Source organism: Macaca fascicularis, chromosome 9 (genome assembly GCF_037993035.2).
Source record: "Macaca fascicularis isolate 582-1 chromosome 9, T2T-MFA8v1.1".
Classification (NCBI taxonomy): domain Eukaryota; kingdom Metazoa; phylum Chordata; class Mammalia; order Primates; family Cercopithecidae; genus Macaca; species Macaca fascicularis.
In genome coordinates, this window is record NC_088383.1 from 121,490,692 (window position 1) to 121,509,196 (window position 18,505).

Genomic DNA, 18,505 nt, shown 5'->3' on the forward strand with positions numbered 1-18,505 from the left:
GGAGAACCGAGATCGCGACGAACAACCAGGAAGCGACTGGGTTGAGAGCTGTTCCCGGTTCTCCGGTCTGCTCTCGGGGGCACCTCCCGGGGTTCCTAAGCCGCGGCGCCCCTCGCTGCCCCTCGAGGCCGTTTCTCTGACCTAGGCTTTGGCCTGGGCCACTCGTTCCGGAGCCGTCATGTCGTCCGACTTCGAAGGTTACGAGCAGGACTTCGCGGTGCTCACTGCAGAGATCACTAGCAAGATTGCGAGGGTCCCACGACTCCCGCCTGGTGAGAGCTCTGCCCGACTGGGCGAGGGTGCTGGGGAGCGCGGGGAGGGTGCGGGCGGTGGAACGCCGCCCGAACAAGTGTGTCTGTGAGGCGCGAGGCTGGAGTGGGTGGTGCTGGCTGTTTCCCGGAGGGGTAGGGCTTGCCTTGGTTGAGGGTAAAGAGTCAAGTTCGGGTGTGGGGTGCAGTGAAAAGAGCCTTCGGAATCTGAGCCATCTGAGTTCGAATCTCGACTTCACTCCCTTGGAACTTGTATAACCTGGAAACGTTTCTTAACGTCTTAAGAGTCTTAATGTTTTCGTTTGTTAATTAGAGATGTGAGTATTCAAAGAAAATGAATGAAAGTACGTAGTTGATGGATCTACAATCTACAGCGGCGTTGTTGTGTTAGTAATAATATTGTTATAATTATATGCGGCAAAATAGAGGTAAGAATCAGGGTGCCTAGATTCAAATCCCACCTCTGTCACTTAAAAGTTGTGCCTCTTAACTGGGGAGGCAGAGGTTGCAGTGAGCCGAGATCTCGCCATTGCACTCCAGCCTGGGCAACAAGAGTGAAACTCCGTCTCAAATAAATAAATAAAATAAAATAATAAAATAAAAGTTGTGCCTCTTAAGCAGACTGCTTAGTCTCTTTCAACTTTTCTTCTTAGTAAATGGGGGGAAATTGTACTTCTGTCATGGGGTTGTTAGGTAGATTAAATTTAAAAAACATATTTAAAGCCCCTTTGGTGTTGTTAGTTGCTGTATTAGCATTAGTATTTTTCATATCCCCCCATCCCCATTTCTTGTTTCTCATCCTTCTTGGGGATTTATTGTATAACGCAGTTTTATGTCAAAGTTGGTATAAGATAGTTTTTCACACTTAAAAAATTTCACATCTCCCATCTGGAAGTGTTTTTGTTTTGGGGTTTGCTTTTGTGTTTTAGCACATCTGATTTTCTATGCTAGACTGTCACCTTTGTGAAGGTGGGAGCTGGGTCTGATTTGCTTGGTGCTTACTTATTAGGGGCTCAGAAAAATAAGTGAATGAGCAGGTGAATATAAATATGATCTTTTGTAACTTTGGTTTGGAAAATGTTGTTTCGGGGATTATCTTTCTCTACAGATTTGAGTAGTTAATCACAGAAAAGGATTTTACATTTTTGTTTAGTTTTGTTAGGGAAACTGAACCATCATCTGGCTGCTAGGCTTGTCCTTACCCTAGCTCCAGGATGTAAAGTGTGGAAAGGGGGATGCGCTCATTAATCTTCGGATTGGTGGGCTCTTCACTTGCCCAGTTGTCCTGGTACTAGCAGTAATTTCTCCCGGACCTAAGTTGTCATTCCTCTTTCCCTTTCCCTACTTCCCCCAAAACTTAAATGTTTATAAGTAATTTTTTCCCCTTATTTCTTTGTTTTTCTTCCCCTCACCTATTTTCTGTTAATACGGATATTTGCTTGAAGCCAGGATCTCTGAACTTACAACCCACTCATCTCCTGAAGTCCCCAGTTAGTTCTGGAGGAGATGGATGATGTCTTAAAGAGGTTTATGAGTCCAAGTAAGGGAACAAGAGGAGAGAACCAAGGTAGTATATACCACCAAGCTCTGCTGCCTCAGAGATTTTTGTGTCGAAAGTGGCTGATGGCCTCACCTCTTCATGATACATCACCTGGCCTCTTCTCTTCAGTTCTGCTTTTCTCCACTGCCAGAGATCATCTTGATTTTTGTTATTGTTGGAGACCACTTCCTTTGAATTGAGTCCCAGAGCCTCAGAGTATCAGGACTTGTGGTTCCAGTTAGAGTTTTACTCATTTTTAATTGTAATTGTTTTAGCAGTAGAAACATTTCTTTGGGTTATTAGCTTTTGTATTGGGAAGCTGTTTTACAAGGTAACAAAATCATCCTCGCATGCAAAGTTGTAAAAACTATTTCCAAGAAAACAGATCGTGTTACAATTTTTTTCTTACCTTTATATTTTAATGTAACAATTCTTAACACATAGAAGGAAACTGTTTGAATTCAGTACCTTAAAAATAAAACTGTGGGTGGGGCGCGGGTGGCTCATGCCTATAATCCCAAAACTTTGGGAGGCCGAGGTGGGCAGATCACTTGAGGTCGGGAGTTCGAGACCAGCCTGACCAACATGGAGAAACCCTGTCTCTACTAAAAATACAAAACTAGCCCGGTGTGTTGGCGCGTGCCTGTAATTCCAGCTGCTCAGGAGGCTGAAGCAGGAGGATCGCTTGAACCCGGGAGGCAGAGGTTGCGATGAGCCGAGATTGCATCATTGCACTCCAGCCTGAGCGACAAGAGCGAAACTCCATCTCAACAAATAAATAAATTTAAAAAAACTGTGCCTCTCCTTAGCTGTAGTATTATGTAAGGCCCAAACACAGGAGCTACGTTACAATTGAAAGGAGACTGCATTGCTGGCTCTGGAAAAATGCTTACTGACTTGTATTATTGAATAATCATAATTCTTTTATTTTTTTTTTCTTTATGAGACAGGGTCTTGCTCTGTCGCCCAGGCTGGAGTGTAATGGTGCAATCTCAGCTCATTGCAACCTCTCCCTCCTGGCTCAAGGCTACTCCCACCTCAGCCTCCCAAGTAACTGGGACTACGGGCACAAGTCACTGTGCCTGGCTGATATTTTTTGGATTTATTTATTTATATTTTTTGTAGAGATGGGGTTTTGCCATGTTGCCCAGGCTGGCCTCAAACTCCTGGGCTCACGCAGTCTGCCCACTTCGGCCTCCCAAAGTGCTAGGATTACAGGCGTGAGCCACCGCACCTGGCCTAATCATAATTCTTAAAAATACAGTGGTTGCCTTCTTAATAATGACTTGTGCTTGCCCCTTTTATAATGTATTCAATTGATAAATAGAAAAAGAAGAAAAATATATCCATGTAGTTATGAATTTCAGATGTATGTATGTAGATTAACAGACATTAATATATATAACCATGGCAAAAATAGTTTGATGACAAGTAAGTATAATCTCTCTCTGGGCATCATTAGCAAGTGCAGTGTTCAGCTAAAAGTGACCCAGAGGAGGTGAACTATAATTTACTTGAGTTAAGAAGGATAAAGATTGGAGCAAACTTTCCAGCCAAAGCAGTTCATTCCCCCAACATAATAACTTACTTAAATTCAAGTAGAGTGGGTAGATCTATTGAAATGAACTTGGTGCTGTGCATGTTACAATGTATTAAAGTGTTGCTTCCAAAAAGCACAGAAGAGTGAACATTTAAAACTTTTAAGAAAGAAATCGATTACTCAGTGATATTTTTTAAACAATAAAGAGATTTTGCTCTTAAAGTGTTTGAATCTTAACTAATTTTAGCAATTGAACTGAGATGGGTGAGTTCTTTCTTAATACCCTTATGGCAGTATATTTGAAAATTTTTTTTTAATTATTACGGTTCTGTGGGAAAGTAAGGAAAAGGGATGAGCAGAAACTATACAGTTAGTACTTTATTGTGAAGTTCCTTTTCCTCTAGTGATGGGAGTGAATTCTTAAGTGGGGAATGCTTTCCTCTGGTGCAAAGATTCTGTTACATGAAGTAGGCTTCCTGAAGAATCTTAAGGTAATCTTTTTGCAATTTGTTGCCTACTTTACCATTCACAGAGAGAGAATGATCTGTTGTGAATCCTGTCACTTTATGGCTGTCCTCAGAATTGTACCAAGAAAGTATTACAGCAAAATGATTCAGACTCAGACATGACATCAGATCTGTTTAGAACCCTAGTTCTGCCACTTACTGGATGTGCGGTCATGGACAATTGCTTGGCCTCTCTAGGCCTGTCTCCTCCATCTGTAGAATGGGGATGACACAGTAATAATTTCAACCTTGTAATGTAAAAATCAGTGAAATAAAGCATGTAACACACTAACACAGTTCTTACACAGAAAATGCATGATATACTAGCCATTAATGATATTACTGCTGCTGCCGAAGACAGCAGCTGGTAAGATTAGCCAGGACCCCGATCTTCAGACTTTGTCATGTTAATTGAAGTCTTAAATCTTACACTTCAATTCTTGCTTCCTTTCTGTCCCTAGACTAGAATTAGGTCAGTTTCTCTTGATGAACACATTTGAAAGGAGATAAGTGATTAGGGCATTTTAGATATGAATTTGGAAGTGGGCTTTGAACTCAGGATCCCAGCGGGGGCAGTCAGAGGAGAGAAGTGAAAATGGAGTCGGACAAGGCAGGTGTCCTTTCCGGAAGGAAATACCTGAGTCTAGTGGATTAGTTGTGCCAAGCCCTGGAGGATTGTCTAGACGATCTAGACTTAGCCACATGTGGATGAAGGCATAAACACACTTCTGTGATTCTCTCTTGACTTTACAAGGTGGTTGCAGTGAAATAATTCAGAAAAGTTGGCTTTTGTTCATGATATACTGTGGTTTGCTTAAAATATATTTGGCTCTAGAGCTGTAATATCTACATGTAGCTATTGAGCACCTGAAATGTGGCTGTTGCTACATTGTGAAATGATAACATTTTAGATATATGCGGTTACATAGTATTAAAACTAAAAAATTATTAATTTCACTTGTTTCACTTGTTTCTCTTAACTTTAACGTTTTTTACTTTTACTTGTTTCTCTTAACTTTGAAGTTTTTTATTTTGAAAAACTTTACAAAATGCTGCTACAAGGACATTTAAAATCACATGTGTGACTTGCCTTATATTTCTGTTGCTCTAGAGGGTTACAGTTGAAGGGATGGTTCCAGTCCTAATTCGGGAATTCACTGCTACAATAGTTTCTTCCTTGTTAGGATTCAGGCTACCTCAAAATCAGCTTTGTGAGCTACTGGGCAAGGTCCAACTTTTTCAATTGAGCGTACAGGGAAGATAGTCTTTAGTGGTTACTGATGGCCCAGTTATGTCTCAAAAAATTTAAGCATTTAGGGCTGGGCATGGTGGCTCACACCTGTAATCTCAGCACTTTGGGAGGCCAAGGCAGGCAGATCATGAGCTCAGGAGATCGAGACCATCCTGGCCAACATGGAGAAACCTGTCTCTACTAGAAATACAAAAATTAGCTGGGCGTGGTGGCGCGTGCCTGTAATCCCAGCTACTCAGGAGGCTGAGGCAGGAAAATTACTTGAACCAGGGAGTCAGAGGTTGCAGTGAGCCGAGATTGCGCCACTGCACTCCAGCCTGGTGACACAGTGAGACTGTCTCAAAAAAAAAATAAAATAAAATAAAAAATTAAGCATTTACGGAGTTGTATTCATCTTTGAATAATATACATTCATATAAACAAGTGTGTGTGTATGCATCTATAGATCTATATATTTATCTGTATGTTGTCTATATGTATATTTGGTCAATTTAGTCAACCTAAGTAATGGCTTCGGTTTTTTTTTTTTAAATAAATTTTTTATTTTAGAACAGTCTGAAATTTGCATAAAAATCACAAAGATAGTACAGAGAATCCCATATACTCCACGCCCAGTTTTTTCTGCGATTAACATCATGTTAATATGGTATGTTTGTTACAGCTAGTGAGCCCATATTGATGCATTATTATTAACTAAAGGTCATGCTTGATTCAGATTTTGTTTTGTTTTGTTTGTTGCTTTTTACCTAATGTCCTTTGACTATTCCAGGATCCAATCCGGGATACCATGAAACATTTAGTGCTCATGACTTTTTAGGCCCCTCATGGCTATGACAGTTTCCCAAACTGTCCTTGTTTCTGATGACTTTACAGTTCAGAGGATCCCTCAACTGGGATTTGCTCAATGTTTTTCTCATGATTAGATTGGAGTTCTGGGTTTGGGGGAGGAGGACCACAGAGGTAAAGCATCATTTTCACCACGTATCAAGATACATGCTGTCAACATGACTTACCACTACTGACGTTAACCTTTATCACCTGGCTGAGGTAGTGTTTGCCAGGTTTTTCCACTTAAAGTTAATCTTTCCCTCCCTTTTCCATACTATTTGGAAGAAAATCATATATGCATAGCCTATACTTAAGGAGTGGAGAGTTACGCTCTACCTCCTTGAAGCCAAGTAATTACATAAATTATTTGTAATTCTTTTTATGTAAGAGAGATTTATCTATTCATTTATTTACTTATTCAGTCATTTACATCAGTATGGGCTCATAGATATCTATTTTATCCTTTGTGTTATATTCCAATACTACTTTATTTTCGTGTTGCTCAAATTGTTTTAGCTTTGACCATTGGGAGCCTTTTTTTCATTTGGCTTCTGTGTCCTTTATCATTTATCACCCCTATCATTTTGGCTTTTTTCTTTCCTTTTTTTTAAAGACTTTATTATTTTCTGATAGTATAAGATACTCCAGGATCATTTTCTCTATTTCCTGTTTCAGTGCTGGAATCAGCCCTTTCTCTGAGGAATCCTGTTTCCTTTAATTAAAGAAGGGTATTAGAAACCAAGATCTGGACACTAGGTGTGCGCATTACTCCTGGGGTGTTGTTGCTTCTGGTACCTCTCAGCTGACAGAGCAAGGAAATACACATGTATTTACTAAGCCATGTATATGAACATATCTACAAGCATTTGCATATGTAATCATTTGTATATATAGTATGTTAAACACAAGTTCATGCTAGTATCTCCAACGTTAATCCATTATCAGATGGATCATTCTAGAATTGCTTTATTTCAAAACTGACCATTCTATACCATGTTACACAGGGTAGCATCAGTAATATACCCATTTAAAAATTATCTGTTCCTCTCTTAGTGGTTTGACTCCACATTTCTCAGTACATACATAATTGCTGCTGCTACTTTTATTTTAACATATCTACATTGCACAAAGACAGGTACAAGTAACTGAATTCAAGTGAGCCTTAACACTTTCACTTTAATGAGGTTGTTCTGTGCTGATTAAGCACTTCTGTAAATATCAAGAAATAATTATACTATGCAAAGACTTGTGTGTATATGGTCACTAAGCACTTCTGTTAATATTGACTAGGAAATGAGAGGCCAAGGTGAGAGGATCACTTGAGCCCAGGAGCTCAAGATCAGCCTGGGCAACATAGTGAAACCCATCTCTGCAAAATAAAATTGAATTTAAAACTAGCTGGGCATAGTGGCATGCATCTGTCATCCCAGCTACTCAGGAGGCTGAGATGGGAGGACCCCTTGAACCCAGGAGTTTAAGGTTACAGTGAGCCGTGATCATGCTACTGTACTTCAGCCTGGGTGACAGAGCAAGACCCTGTCTCTAAAAGAAAAAAAAAGAACTAATTAAAAATATATTGAGTAGGAAAGAAAAGATTGTACATACTATGCTAAGACTTACGTGTATGTACATCGGCACTTATCAAGCTTATAGGCAAAAAAAAAGAAAAAAAAAAAGAAAGAAAAGAAAAACAGTGGGAGACTTTGTTTATATATTAAATAGTACATTTTATATAATACATATAGCAGTTAAGAGCTCAGTTCAGGACAACAGACCCACCCCAGTTCCAACTCTGCTGTTTATTAGTTGTTGAACTTTCAGGAATAATTTAACATCTCTGATCTTATTTAATGGCTTGAGAAAAGAATAGTAATAGTACCTCAAAAAGGTTGTTTTAAGGATTGACTCTAATAATATTAAACACAGAGCACCATGTACATTAATGATAGCCCTTAGTTACAAAGGTCTGAATCCTAGGAACATGTTATTTGAAAGGAGATGTCATTTGTGGTGGGCAGAATGAATCTCTTTTGGGAATCACATGTAAATGTTGCCAGGTTACCAAAACTTAGTGTTGGTAGGTATTGCCAAGGTCATCTAGTTCAGTCCCTTCCCCTCCCCTCCCCTCCTTCCTTCCCTCCTTCCCTCCTTCCCCCTTCCTCCCTTCCTCCCTTCCTCCCTTCCTACCTTCCTCCCTTCCTCCCTTCCTCCCTTCCTTCCTTCCTTCCATCCTTCCTTCCTTCCTTCCTTCCTTCCTTCCTTCCTTCCTTCCTTCCTTCCTTCCTTCCTTCGTTCTTTCCCTCCCTCCCTCCTTCCTTCCTTCTTTTTCTCCCTCCCTCCTTCTTTCCTTCCTTTGTTTCCTTCCTTCCTTCCTTCCTTCCTTCCTTCCTTCCTTCCTTCCTCCCTCCCTCCCTCCCTCCCTTCCTTCCTTCTTCATACTTTACCCCTAAATCATCACTTTTAAGATTTATTTTCTTAAAAACATGAGGAACACTATAAGGACCAATCAAAGAATGTCTCAGTTCCATCATTGTTTCTGACAGCACCATCACGAAATGAATTTTATGAAAAAAAAAAAAAAAAGATCTAGTTGTGTTAATTCCACCTCTATCCTAATTTAATTATTTTTTTTGTAAAGGAAAATTTGTCATTCATATGGGAAGATTTGCCCCAGTCTTTTCCCCTCAGTTTCTCTGTGACTAATAAGTATGTTGCGGCTGCTAAGACTGAATTATTCATTCTGTAAGCACTTAATGGCCCCTACCGTGTACAGCTCTCTATGCTAAATACAGAGATTGGACACGATTTGTCAAGAGTAGTCTCTGCCTTCAAGGAGCCAGAGATGAGCCTGAAGAGGAAACTGCAGGCCGGGCGCGGTGGCTCACACCTGTAATCCCAGCACTTTGGGAGGCCGAGGCAGGTGGATCACTGGAGGTCAGGAGTTTAAGACGAGCCTGACCAACATGGTGAAACCTCGTTCTACTAATAATACGAAAATCAACTGTGTGTAGTGGTGCATGCCTGTAGTCCTAGCTACTCGGGAGGCTGCAGCAGGAGAACCACTTGAACCTGGGAGGCGGAGGTTGCAGTGAGCCAAGATTGCACCACTGCACTCCAGGCTGGGCGACAAAGCGAGAGTCCATCTCAAAAAAAAAAATAAATAAATAAAGAGGAAACTGCAGAACCTTATTTTTAATGACCGTTAGACCCCCTAGAGCCAAGCAAAGAACTCTAGGAATTCAAAGGAGATGAGGTTATGTCTCAGGAGCTTGCCCAGAAGGATAGGTGGGGTTTGGACAGACAGAAACAGGAAAGACTATATTATAAGACGTTGCCATACATGGATGCAGTGGGCATCTGTTACATCCAGCAGCTTTCATTCTATCTACTCAATTTCCTATTGAGGAACTACTTAAACCCCGTTATTCCAGTCTTAATAGAACTGACAGACTGCCCTGTCCTCTGTAGGTCAAGAGATGAACATATTACCCAAGCAAGGACATTCATAGACTTTTTGCCAGGAATTTGATCAGGATGAACCAAGGAAAGAGAATAGAGCTGCTCAAGACTTTTCTTTAGCAGGGATTGTATGTTCCTATTCCCTTGGTACCCTGAGCTACTCCTGATACTGTCTTTCCCAAACTGGGTGGCTCATTTTTGTCCATTGATTCTGTGAGCCACCCCACATTATTCTAACGAATTCTCTTTTTTGGCTTAGTTTAGCCAGAATCACTTCTGTCGCATTCAGCCAAAGAACCCTAAATGGTAGCTTAACAAAGATTTAGAGAAGAAAAAACAAGATTTGTTTGGGTGGCAATGAACAGTCTGTCTGTAGACTGCATACGAGAAAGCTTGTAGTTGGAAATAAAGTTGGAAAGGATGCTTGGCTCTGGAATGTCGAGGATCTTAACTGCTAAGCTCAACTGATCCATCAAAGCGAAATTTTAGGAAGATTAAATGGGAGAGGGGGCAGGGAAACCAAGGCGGTTAGTAGCATAGCTTCTTTTGCAAATTCTTGCTCTGTTCTGCATTATTTATTTAACTTACCTTCATTTTTTGAAAACTGATTGTATATGCCAAGTTCATTATAGTGTAGGGCTATAAAGATGATTAAGACATGGCTCTTGTCTTCCCAGAGCCCTGCTAAGCTGAAAGGTTGTTCATGTGAGGGATAAATCATTAGGATGACATAAGAGTTATACGTATTTTATGTACAAGAGAGTGATTAACTCTTATGTTGGGTTGCCTTCAAAGAAGTGATGATTTCTGAAGAGAGTTTTGCATAGAGGTTTGCCAGGTGGGCCTGGTGGAGATGGGCATAAGCATTGGAGATTAAAGGATTGAAGGCCTGGAAATATATCAGTGTTAGAGATAAAGATTTAGGATCATAAATACATAATATGATAGTTTTAAAATGGATGAAATTGCCCAGAGACATAGATGATGGTCATAAGAAAGGCAAGGACTGAACTCCAAGAAACATCAGTGGTTAAAAGATGGCCTGAAAAATACAGTGCCTAGCAGAGGACCGTGAGACAGGAGTGAGCGTTCGGGAGAATTACCAGATCAGGGTGCCATGGGAGCCAGTAGAGGAGAAAGTTATAGGACGGGAGGAGCAAGGTGTAAGAAGCCACAAGATGAAATAAAAACAGGACCTAAGAATGTGTATTAGTTTGGGCAAAGGAAGGGTTATTAATGTAGTAAGAGTAATTTCAGTGGAATGGTGGGGGCGGTAGTTAGTTTACAGGAAGTGGAGGGGAAGATGAGGAAGGGAAACAGAGTCTGTACCCTTGCTTTCAAGAGAATTGGCTGGTGATGAAAGGAGAGGAATATTAGCAAAGGGGAATACAGGTCAAGGGAGGCTTCTTTCTTTGTTTTGTTTTGCTAATGAGAAAAACTGATGCTTATTAGTCCTGGAGGTCCATGGCATGGACTTTCCTATCAACTGAATACATTAAAGAGAATAGGATGTTCCTCCTGATGTGTAAATACACCATCTCACTTTTGATCCAAGATAGGCCTGTCTTTTTTTATATTTTTCTCTATTACAAAAATATAGTGCTATTCTAACTGTAACTGTGTGAAGATACTGAAAGGATTGAAATGTCCCAGAAGCAAATAAATTTGAGATCATCTATTAAATATTTAATCTGGCCATGTGTAGATTTAACTTTTCAAGGAGGGAAAATTAAGTGGAATTCTAATCCCAAACGCATATTTTTCTTAGGGAGAAATATTGTGAGTACACATGAAACACCTTATGTGACAACTGTTTCCCCTCTATAGTTTGGGGATAACAAAGGGAAAGGGTTAGGATTAGCAGAATCTACTAATAATCTAATCATTGTCTTAGTGAAATAATTTTTTTTTTTTTTTTGAGATACAGTCCCGTACTGTCGCCTGGACTGGAGTCCAGTGGCGCAATCTCAGCTCACTGCAACCTCCACCTCCTGGGTTCAAGCAGTTTTCCTGTCTCAGCCTCCCAAGTAGTTGGGATTACAGGTGCCCGCCACTACACCCAGCTAATTTTTTGTATTTTTAGTAGAGACGGGATTTCACTATGTTGGCCAGTCTGGTCTCAAACTTCTGACCTCGTGATCCACCCGCCTCAGCCTCCCAAAGTGCTGAGATTACAGGTGTGAGCCACTGCACCTGGCCAGTGAAATAATAATTTCTACTAAAGCTTTCCCACTTAGGATTGGTTGTCCTTCTGAAGGCTGGTCAGCTGGTAGGTGTTGTGCCCATTTCAAGCTTCATGACTTTTCTAGTCTGTTGTGTTAGTCAATCTCATTAGGCTCCTGTGTGACATAAACCCGGTTTTAAACAAAGAACAACAAAGTTCTTGGCTCAAGCAACCAAACTATGGTAAAGTCAAGCTTTTATAAAGTCAAGCCATTTCAGTTATTTCAAGCCAGGAACTATCTCTCTCTCTCTTTGTCTCTCAGTTGTGTTTCATTTTAAATGCAGGATTTATTTTCAGCCACTGCTTGCTTGCTTTCTTCTTGGAGCTAGACCAATGGATACCAGCAGCTTCTAGGCTCATTTTCTCATTACCAGGAGAGAGGAAAAGACTTTCCCCTTGCTCTAGAACTTTGATTCTTCTCCCTGGTTCATATATGCCTATCCCACCACCCAACCCCCAGATGGATGTGGCCAAAGGATTGAGTTACTAAGATTAGCCCAGCTAGGATTAGATGCCTGTCATTTGCCAAGTCACTCACTGTGACTGAAGAAGCAGAGTCTTTATGGAGATAGCATTTTCATTGTCCCGCTTGGTGAGGAAGGGGGCCTTTGAAGAGAGTAGGGGCTGTTGCCTGAGAAGAGAAGGATGCAGGCAGACAAAAACTAGAGATGTTCAATACATTTGGTTTGCATGAAACTTAACTAGGGTATGTGAACAAATAGGCTGACTGGTTGGAATGAGGGTATGGGAAAGCTTTCTGAAATTGTCTGCCAGGACATCTCTCTCCTAGAGAAGGGAATTACAGTTGGGTTATAACTTGATTGTATTAGAAAAATAAACCACATACAGAGACTTAGCACTTTATAATATTAAAGTGATGGCACTTGCATCAAGCTTATTGGAGCTAAAAGTAATCTAGTAGATAGATATATTTTTTTTTCCGTTTTAGAGAGTACAGACTGAGTCTCAAAAAAAAGAGAGAAAAATTTCTTGCCCAGGATCCCATAACCACTGAGTGAGATAGTAGCTTTCAGTTTGGAATCAGTAGTCCTAACTTCAAATATTTATTCCATGGAGAATCATGATTCTCCATGCTACTGAAAGTACAATTTTTAAAGGATTGTTTTTGCCCAGTTTTAGGCAATGTTTTTGTATATGACTTTTAAATTGTATTAACAAATCAGTTATTCCCAATTTATTAAAGTTGTGACTTCACAGATTCCTCAGGCCAGCACAAATCTGCTCTTGTTAACTTAGCCTCTCCTAAAGAGCAACATAATTTTTAGTCTCTCTTAAAAATGTGTCTCTCTTAAAAATGGTATCTCTTAATAATTAGGTACTTTATCGGATTATATATTTCTAGATAGCCTAGAATCAGTGGCTTGAAGTGGTTTCGAACCCACCAAAGAATGATATGCTCTTTTGCCTTATGTTCTGTAATCTGATTGGCCAGACGAGAGAAAGGCATATAAACATTGAAGTTTTAAAATATTAAATTTATTCATATCTTTAGCAATTTCTTGGTATTATTGTTTATTTCAGATGAAAAGAAACAGATGGTTGCAAATGTGGAGAAACAGCTTGAAGAAGCAAAAGAACTGGTATGTACAGACAGTAATGTATTTTAACACACAGCCAGAGCCATTTCAGCTAATGCCTTCCTCTAGCCTGTTTTATACATTGTGGAAATGTGAAGCATTGCTGATTGGCATTTTATAATTCAGAATTTGTCAGTTTTTAAATTGAAGATATTTTAATAGCTTCTTGGGATTTTATTCTTCTTAGTATAGGTGATTCATTAAATATCTGTCTCTAATTTTTATTTCATCATAATACGTTTCATAACAGCTGTAAATAGCTAATGCTGGATAAAAGCATACTGGATACCAGACACTGGATTAAAAATACTACTTGCTTTATAATATTTAATTTTCTCAATAACCATGTGAGACAATATTACTTGTCAAAAATGATAAAGGGTCTGATATTTTCTCCTATTTGCAAGCTCTCAAATGAGCTTGCTACAGTTTCATAGATGACTAGAGAAGACATGAGATTCCTAGGTCAGATACAAAAGATTTTCATTATCCACAACAAAAGCAGTTGCCAGTGTTTCAGGCTGGTTGCATCAGTTCCTGAGTTTGAATTCCCACAGTGGTGATGCAGGCAGGCCTAGATGTTGCAGGCAGGCTTACAGCAGCATTAGAATGCCTTAGAGGAATGGAATGAGAGCCTAGAAAATGTGCCACTTTCTAGCAGCCTATAAGCAAGGCTGTTGTTTGTCCCAGGGGGACACATTATTTCCTCTCCCTGAGCTCCCTGCAAACACAATCCTGAAAAATGGCTCAGACAGAGTGCTCAGGACCTTGTATTCTTGGCATACCAGGCAAGACATGTAGGAGAGCATGAGAGAACCTTGGCCAAGTGATTCTCAACACTGTTACTACTCCTATTTTATGGATAGGGAGACTGAGACTTAGAAAGATGAAGTAACTTATTGGAGGTCCCAAATCTTGTTAAGTCATAGAGTAAATATTTGCTCCTAGTTTGCTAAACCCAGAGCTCTGGTTCATCTACTACTTTTTTATATAAATAAATTAGTAAAACATGGAGCAAAAAAGGACTAAAAGTATTGTGTCTTAATTTGGGATTTTAAAAGCCAACTACTACAAGCATGACTCACTTGTTACTATGCATTGTGTCCCTATATGAGTGTGTTGCTTTTCTTCTTTATTTTATTTTTGATACAGAGTCTCACTCTGTCTCCCAGGCCGGAGTACAGTGGTACAATCTCGGCTCACTGCAACCTCTGCCTCCTGGGCTCAAGCGATTCTCATGCCTCAGTGCTCCAAGTATCTGGGATTACAGGCGAGCAACACCACACTTGGCTAATTTTGCTTGTTTGTTTGTAGAGAGGGGGTTTTGTCATGTTGACCAGGCTGGTCTTGAACTCCTGGCCTCAAGTGATCTGCCCACCTCGGTCTCCCAAAGTGCTGGGATTACAGACATGCACCACCACGCCCGGCTAATTTTGTATTTTTGGTAGATACGGGGTTTCACCATGTTAGTCAGGCTGGTCTTGAACTCCTGACCGCAGATGATCCATCCACCTTGGCCTCCCAAAGTTTTGGGATTACAGGTGTGAGCCACTTTGCCCAGCCCATACTGCCCTTTTGATGAGGACCTTGGGAGAAAAACTTTTTTGATTTGACTATTGGGATTAATTGTGTTTCTCCTGAACATCTGGTTTGTATTAGTCTCTTGGACACTAAACATCTTGCAATGATCTTTTCTCCCCCTCTGCATTGGCCACATAAATGCTGTGATAACATGGAACAAGTGCACATTAGCCTCATTCTTGCTTTTATTTTAAGTGCCTGTTGTGTGTTTCCTTTTTCTTTCTTACTTTTAATTTAGTTTTTAGTATCCATGTAAAATATCTTCAACAAAAACATACTTAAGTCTCAGATTTTGGCATGCATGTATTTTTGCAATTATTTTTCCGGATGATCCTGTTTACCTTGTTAGAACTAAATAATCGATTATTTCAGAGAGTTGTTTTAAATAATTGTCTTGCTAAGTAATGATTTTATTTATTGGTGCTTCTCATTTATATTGAGACATAATCATTTAAACTATCCTTGTTTAAATCAAGGCTAATTAAAATTATCTTTTTTCTTTATAATAAATTGAGGCCTATTAATTGAAAGGTGGTTGTCTGGTTTATCTGTATGCTACTATAGTTATTTAGTCGCTAACCCTGAATACAGGTTTTATTAGTGATAAACTGATAGGGTTCTGGAAGGAACTTATTAGAAAGCTTTAAAAGGTAAACTACATGTGATTTTATCAGACATGGCCTGGGCCAATTTGTTGTTGTTACTGGTTTTTCTTTTCTTTTTTTTTTTTTTGACATAGAGTCTCGCTCCATTGCTCAGGCTGGAGTGCAGTGACGCAATCTCAGCTCACTGCAACCTTCACCTCCCGGGTTCAAGCAATTCTCCTGTCTCAGCATCTCGAGTAGCTGGTACTACAGGCACCTGCCACCACAGCCAGCTGATTTTTGTATTTTTAGTAGAGATGGGATTTCACCTTGTTGGTCAGGCTGGTCCCGAACTCCTGACCTCAGGTGATCTACCTGATCACCTCCCAAAGTGCTGGGATTACAGGCGTGAACCACTGCGCCCGGCCTGGTTTTTATTTTTTAATGGCAACTACAAGTAAGCCACTTCTGCTATCTTGTATAGTGCTTGCTGTATGTTCTTCATCACTTGCAATCATCATTACTAGAGTTAATTTTAATCTAGCAATTGTCAAGTAAGAGACACTGTTCTAAGTACCTTATAGGAATTGCCTCATTTAATTTTCACAACTGCTCTGTGAAAAAGATACTATTTTATAAGTGGGAAAAATAAGGCACAGAGACATTAAGAAACCTGTTCAAGATTCCATGACTAATAAGTAGTAGAGCCTATGATGTGAACATAAGAGTCTGGCTTCAAAGCCTAGGCCTAAACCATTATAGTATTTCTGCATTGCTGCCAATTAAACTCTTCTGTGTTGTATCCAAAGTGTTATCTGATAGCAGGTTGTTTAAAAAAAAAAAAAAAGCGCCTTGCTGTGATTTCACTGAGCTATATGTAATTTAGCATATTACTGTATCCATTTAATGCCATATCAATGTGGTTATAAAGTATTGGGAGTTAGGATGAAGGTAAAGATCACATGTTGGTTGGTATGTGATTTTCCTAATTAGAAAACACCTGCCAGAATACAGGTCACCAAATAAGGCTTGGCTTGTTTCACGAATTACCCATGGGAAAGAATAGCTTACTTTATCTTCCCATAGTTGTGGAGGTTAATGGTCAGAAGACAAAACCTGGTTAGATTGAATGATGGGCTATTCCAAGTATATTGAAGTCAAATTATTAAGAATGTTTGGGTTAATTTGTTTATTTTATTTTAGTTTTTATTTTATTTTATTTTATTTTTGAGATGGAGTCTTGCTGTCTCACCCAGGCTGGAATGAGTGCAGTGGTGCAATCTCAGCTCACTGCAACCTCTGCCTCCCAGGTTCAAGCTATTCTCCTGCCTCAGCCTTCTGAGCAGCTAGAATTACAGGTGCCCACCACCACGCCCAGCTAATTTGGTATTTTTAGCAGAGACGGGGTTTTGCCATGTTGCCCAAGCTGGTCTCAAACTCCTGACCTCAAGTGATCCACCCGCCTTGGCCTCCCAAAGTGTTAGGATGACGGGCGTGAGCCACTGTGCTTGGCCAAATGTGTATGTTTTAACAAAGCATGTACTTGAGCACAATGTGTGTCACTTGGCAAGTACTCAGAGTTGCTGAACTAAACAAAAATTAAGAGTAAAAGTAGTTTCAGTGTTATTTGATCATTCAGCACCCTGAGCCTGGTTCCTCAACTACAAAAATGAGGAACTGGAATTAGATCCTTTCAGCCGTAAACATTTGTTCAAATAAGAGTAACAATGTGGTTTAAATCAAATTTTTCTCTCCTCCTTCTAGCTTGAACAGATGGATTTGGAAGTCCGAGAGATACCACCCCAAAGTCGAGGGATGTACAGCAACAGAATGAGAAGCTACAAACAAGAAATGGGAAAACTCGAAACAGATTTTGTGAGTCAAATTCGACCCTTTGTCATATTTTCTTTTCTTTTTTTTTTTATTGTTTCCTTCTCACGCCTCAGTCAGCATTAAATGCACAGTCTTTTGGGCTCGTGTAGAAGACAAGTAACAGCTTTCATTCTTTATGAGTTAGGGATCTAAAAAATGGTTCTAGAGAGAGCTAATGGTGGAATTTAAGGTATATTGGATTAATGACTCACAAATAGATCCAAGTCATGTGGCCCTTTGAGTGTGAATGGTATTTACTGGTACTTAGCATTTATTAAAATGTTGAAACTCAGTTTCTGGCCTTTCAGGGTGTGGAGCCTTTAAGATGCAGCCTGTACATTTGAAGCTCCTGGACTTCAGGGGCTCATAATCTCCTGAAAGCATATCTGTATTTTTGGATGCATGTTTCCATGTGTATTCTTTCCTGGGATAAACTCCATAGCCTTTATTAGATTCTTAATAGGATATATTATACCCTTCCCCCAAAAGACAAAAGAAACCACTTTTAATTGATAATTTATTTGTGATCCTTTATATTAATTGCCCATGAGAATATTTAGCTGTGTCTTCCTATATATCTGGCTTTCAACTTTATCTGCTTTATAGCAAATTTAAGAATATAAATGTAAAGACATAATGTTAAAGTTGTTAGTAATTAGACATTAATAGGAGTAGAAAAGATACAGCTGAGTAATTCCACTCCTGAGTGTATGTCCAAAAAAAAATTGAAAGCAGAGTCTCGGAGAGAGATTTGCACATCCATACTCTTAGCAGCATTTTCACAATAGCAGAGAGGTGGAAGCAACCTAAGCATCCATTGTTAAATAAATGGATAAACAAAATGTGGTATATCCATACAATGGAACATTATTCAGCCTTAAAAAAGAAAGGAAATTCTGACACGTGCAACAACTTGAATGAACCGCGAGGACATTATGCTATGTGAAATAAGTCACTCACAAAGACAAATACTACATAATTCCACTGATAAGAGGTATCTAGAGTAGTCAGATTCATAGAAACAGAAAGTAGAATGGTAGTTACCAGGGACTTGAGGGCAGGGAGAAATGGAGAGTTGTTTCATGGGCAAAGAGTTTCAGTTTTGCCAGACTGAAACTTACAAAAAGTTCTGGAGTTTGGTTACTCAACAACGTGAATGTATTTAACACCACTGAACCATACACTTAAAAATGGTTAAGATGGTCAATTTTATGTTATGTGACTTTACTGCAATTAAAAATAAAAAGATATA

The 18,505-nt window shown here is 39.6% G+C and overlaps 1 protein-coding gene across 29 annotated transcripts in view; it reads left to right on the forward strand.

Annotated features, from left to right (window-relative positions):
• Window positions 1-19: 19 nt before the first annotated feature.
• The window catches only part of VTI1A (vesicle transport through interaction with t-SNAREs 1A), a 367,718-nt gene continuing 349,232 nt past the window's right edge, over window positions 20-18,505 (forward strand). For 22 of the 29 annotated variants that reach the window (XR_012418209.1, XR_010577658.2, XM_005566431.5 and 19 more), the window contains exons 1-3: window positions 20-272; window positions 13,161-13,219; window positions 17,146-17,256. Coding sequence is in view for 27 of the 29 variants with exons in the window: in XM_005566431.5 (XP_005566488.1) it covers window positions 179-272; window positions 13,161-13,219; window positions 17,146-17,256 (264 nt within the window). In the remaining 2 variants the exon portion in view is untranslated. The remainder of the gene's footprint in view (window positions 273-13,160; window positions 13,220-17,145; window positions 17,257-18,505) is intronic. The other 7 variants (XM_074002722.1, XM_074002712.1, XM_074002723.1 and 4 more) reach the window with 1 other exon arrangement.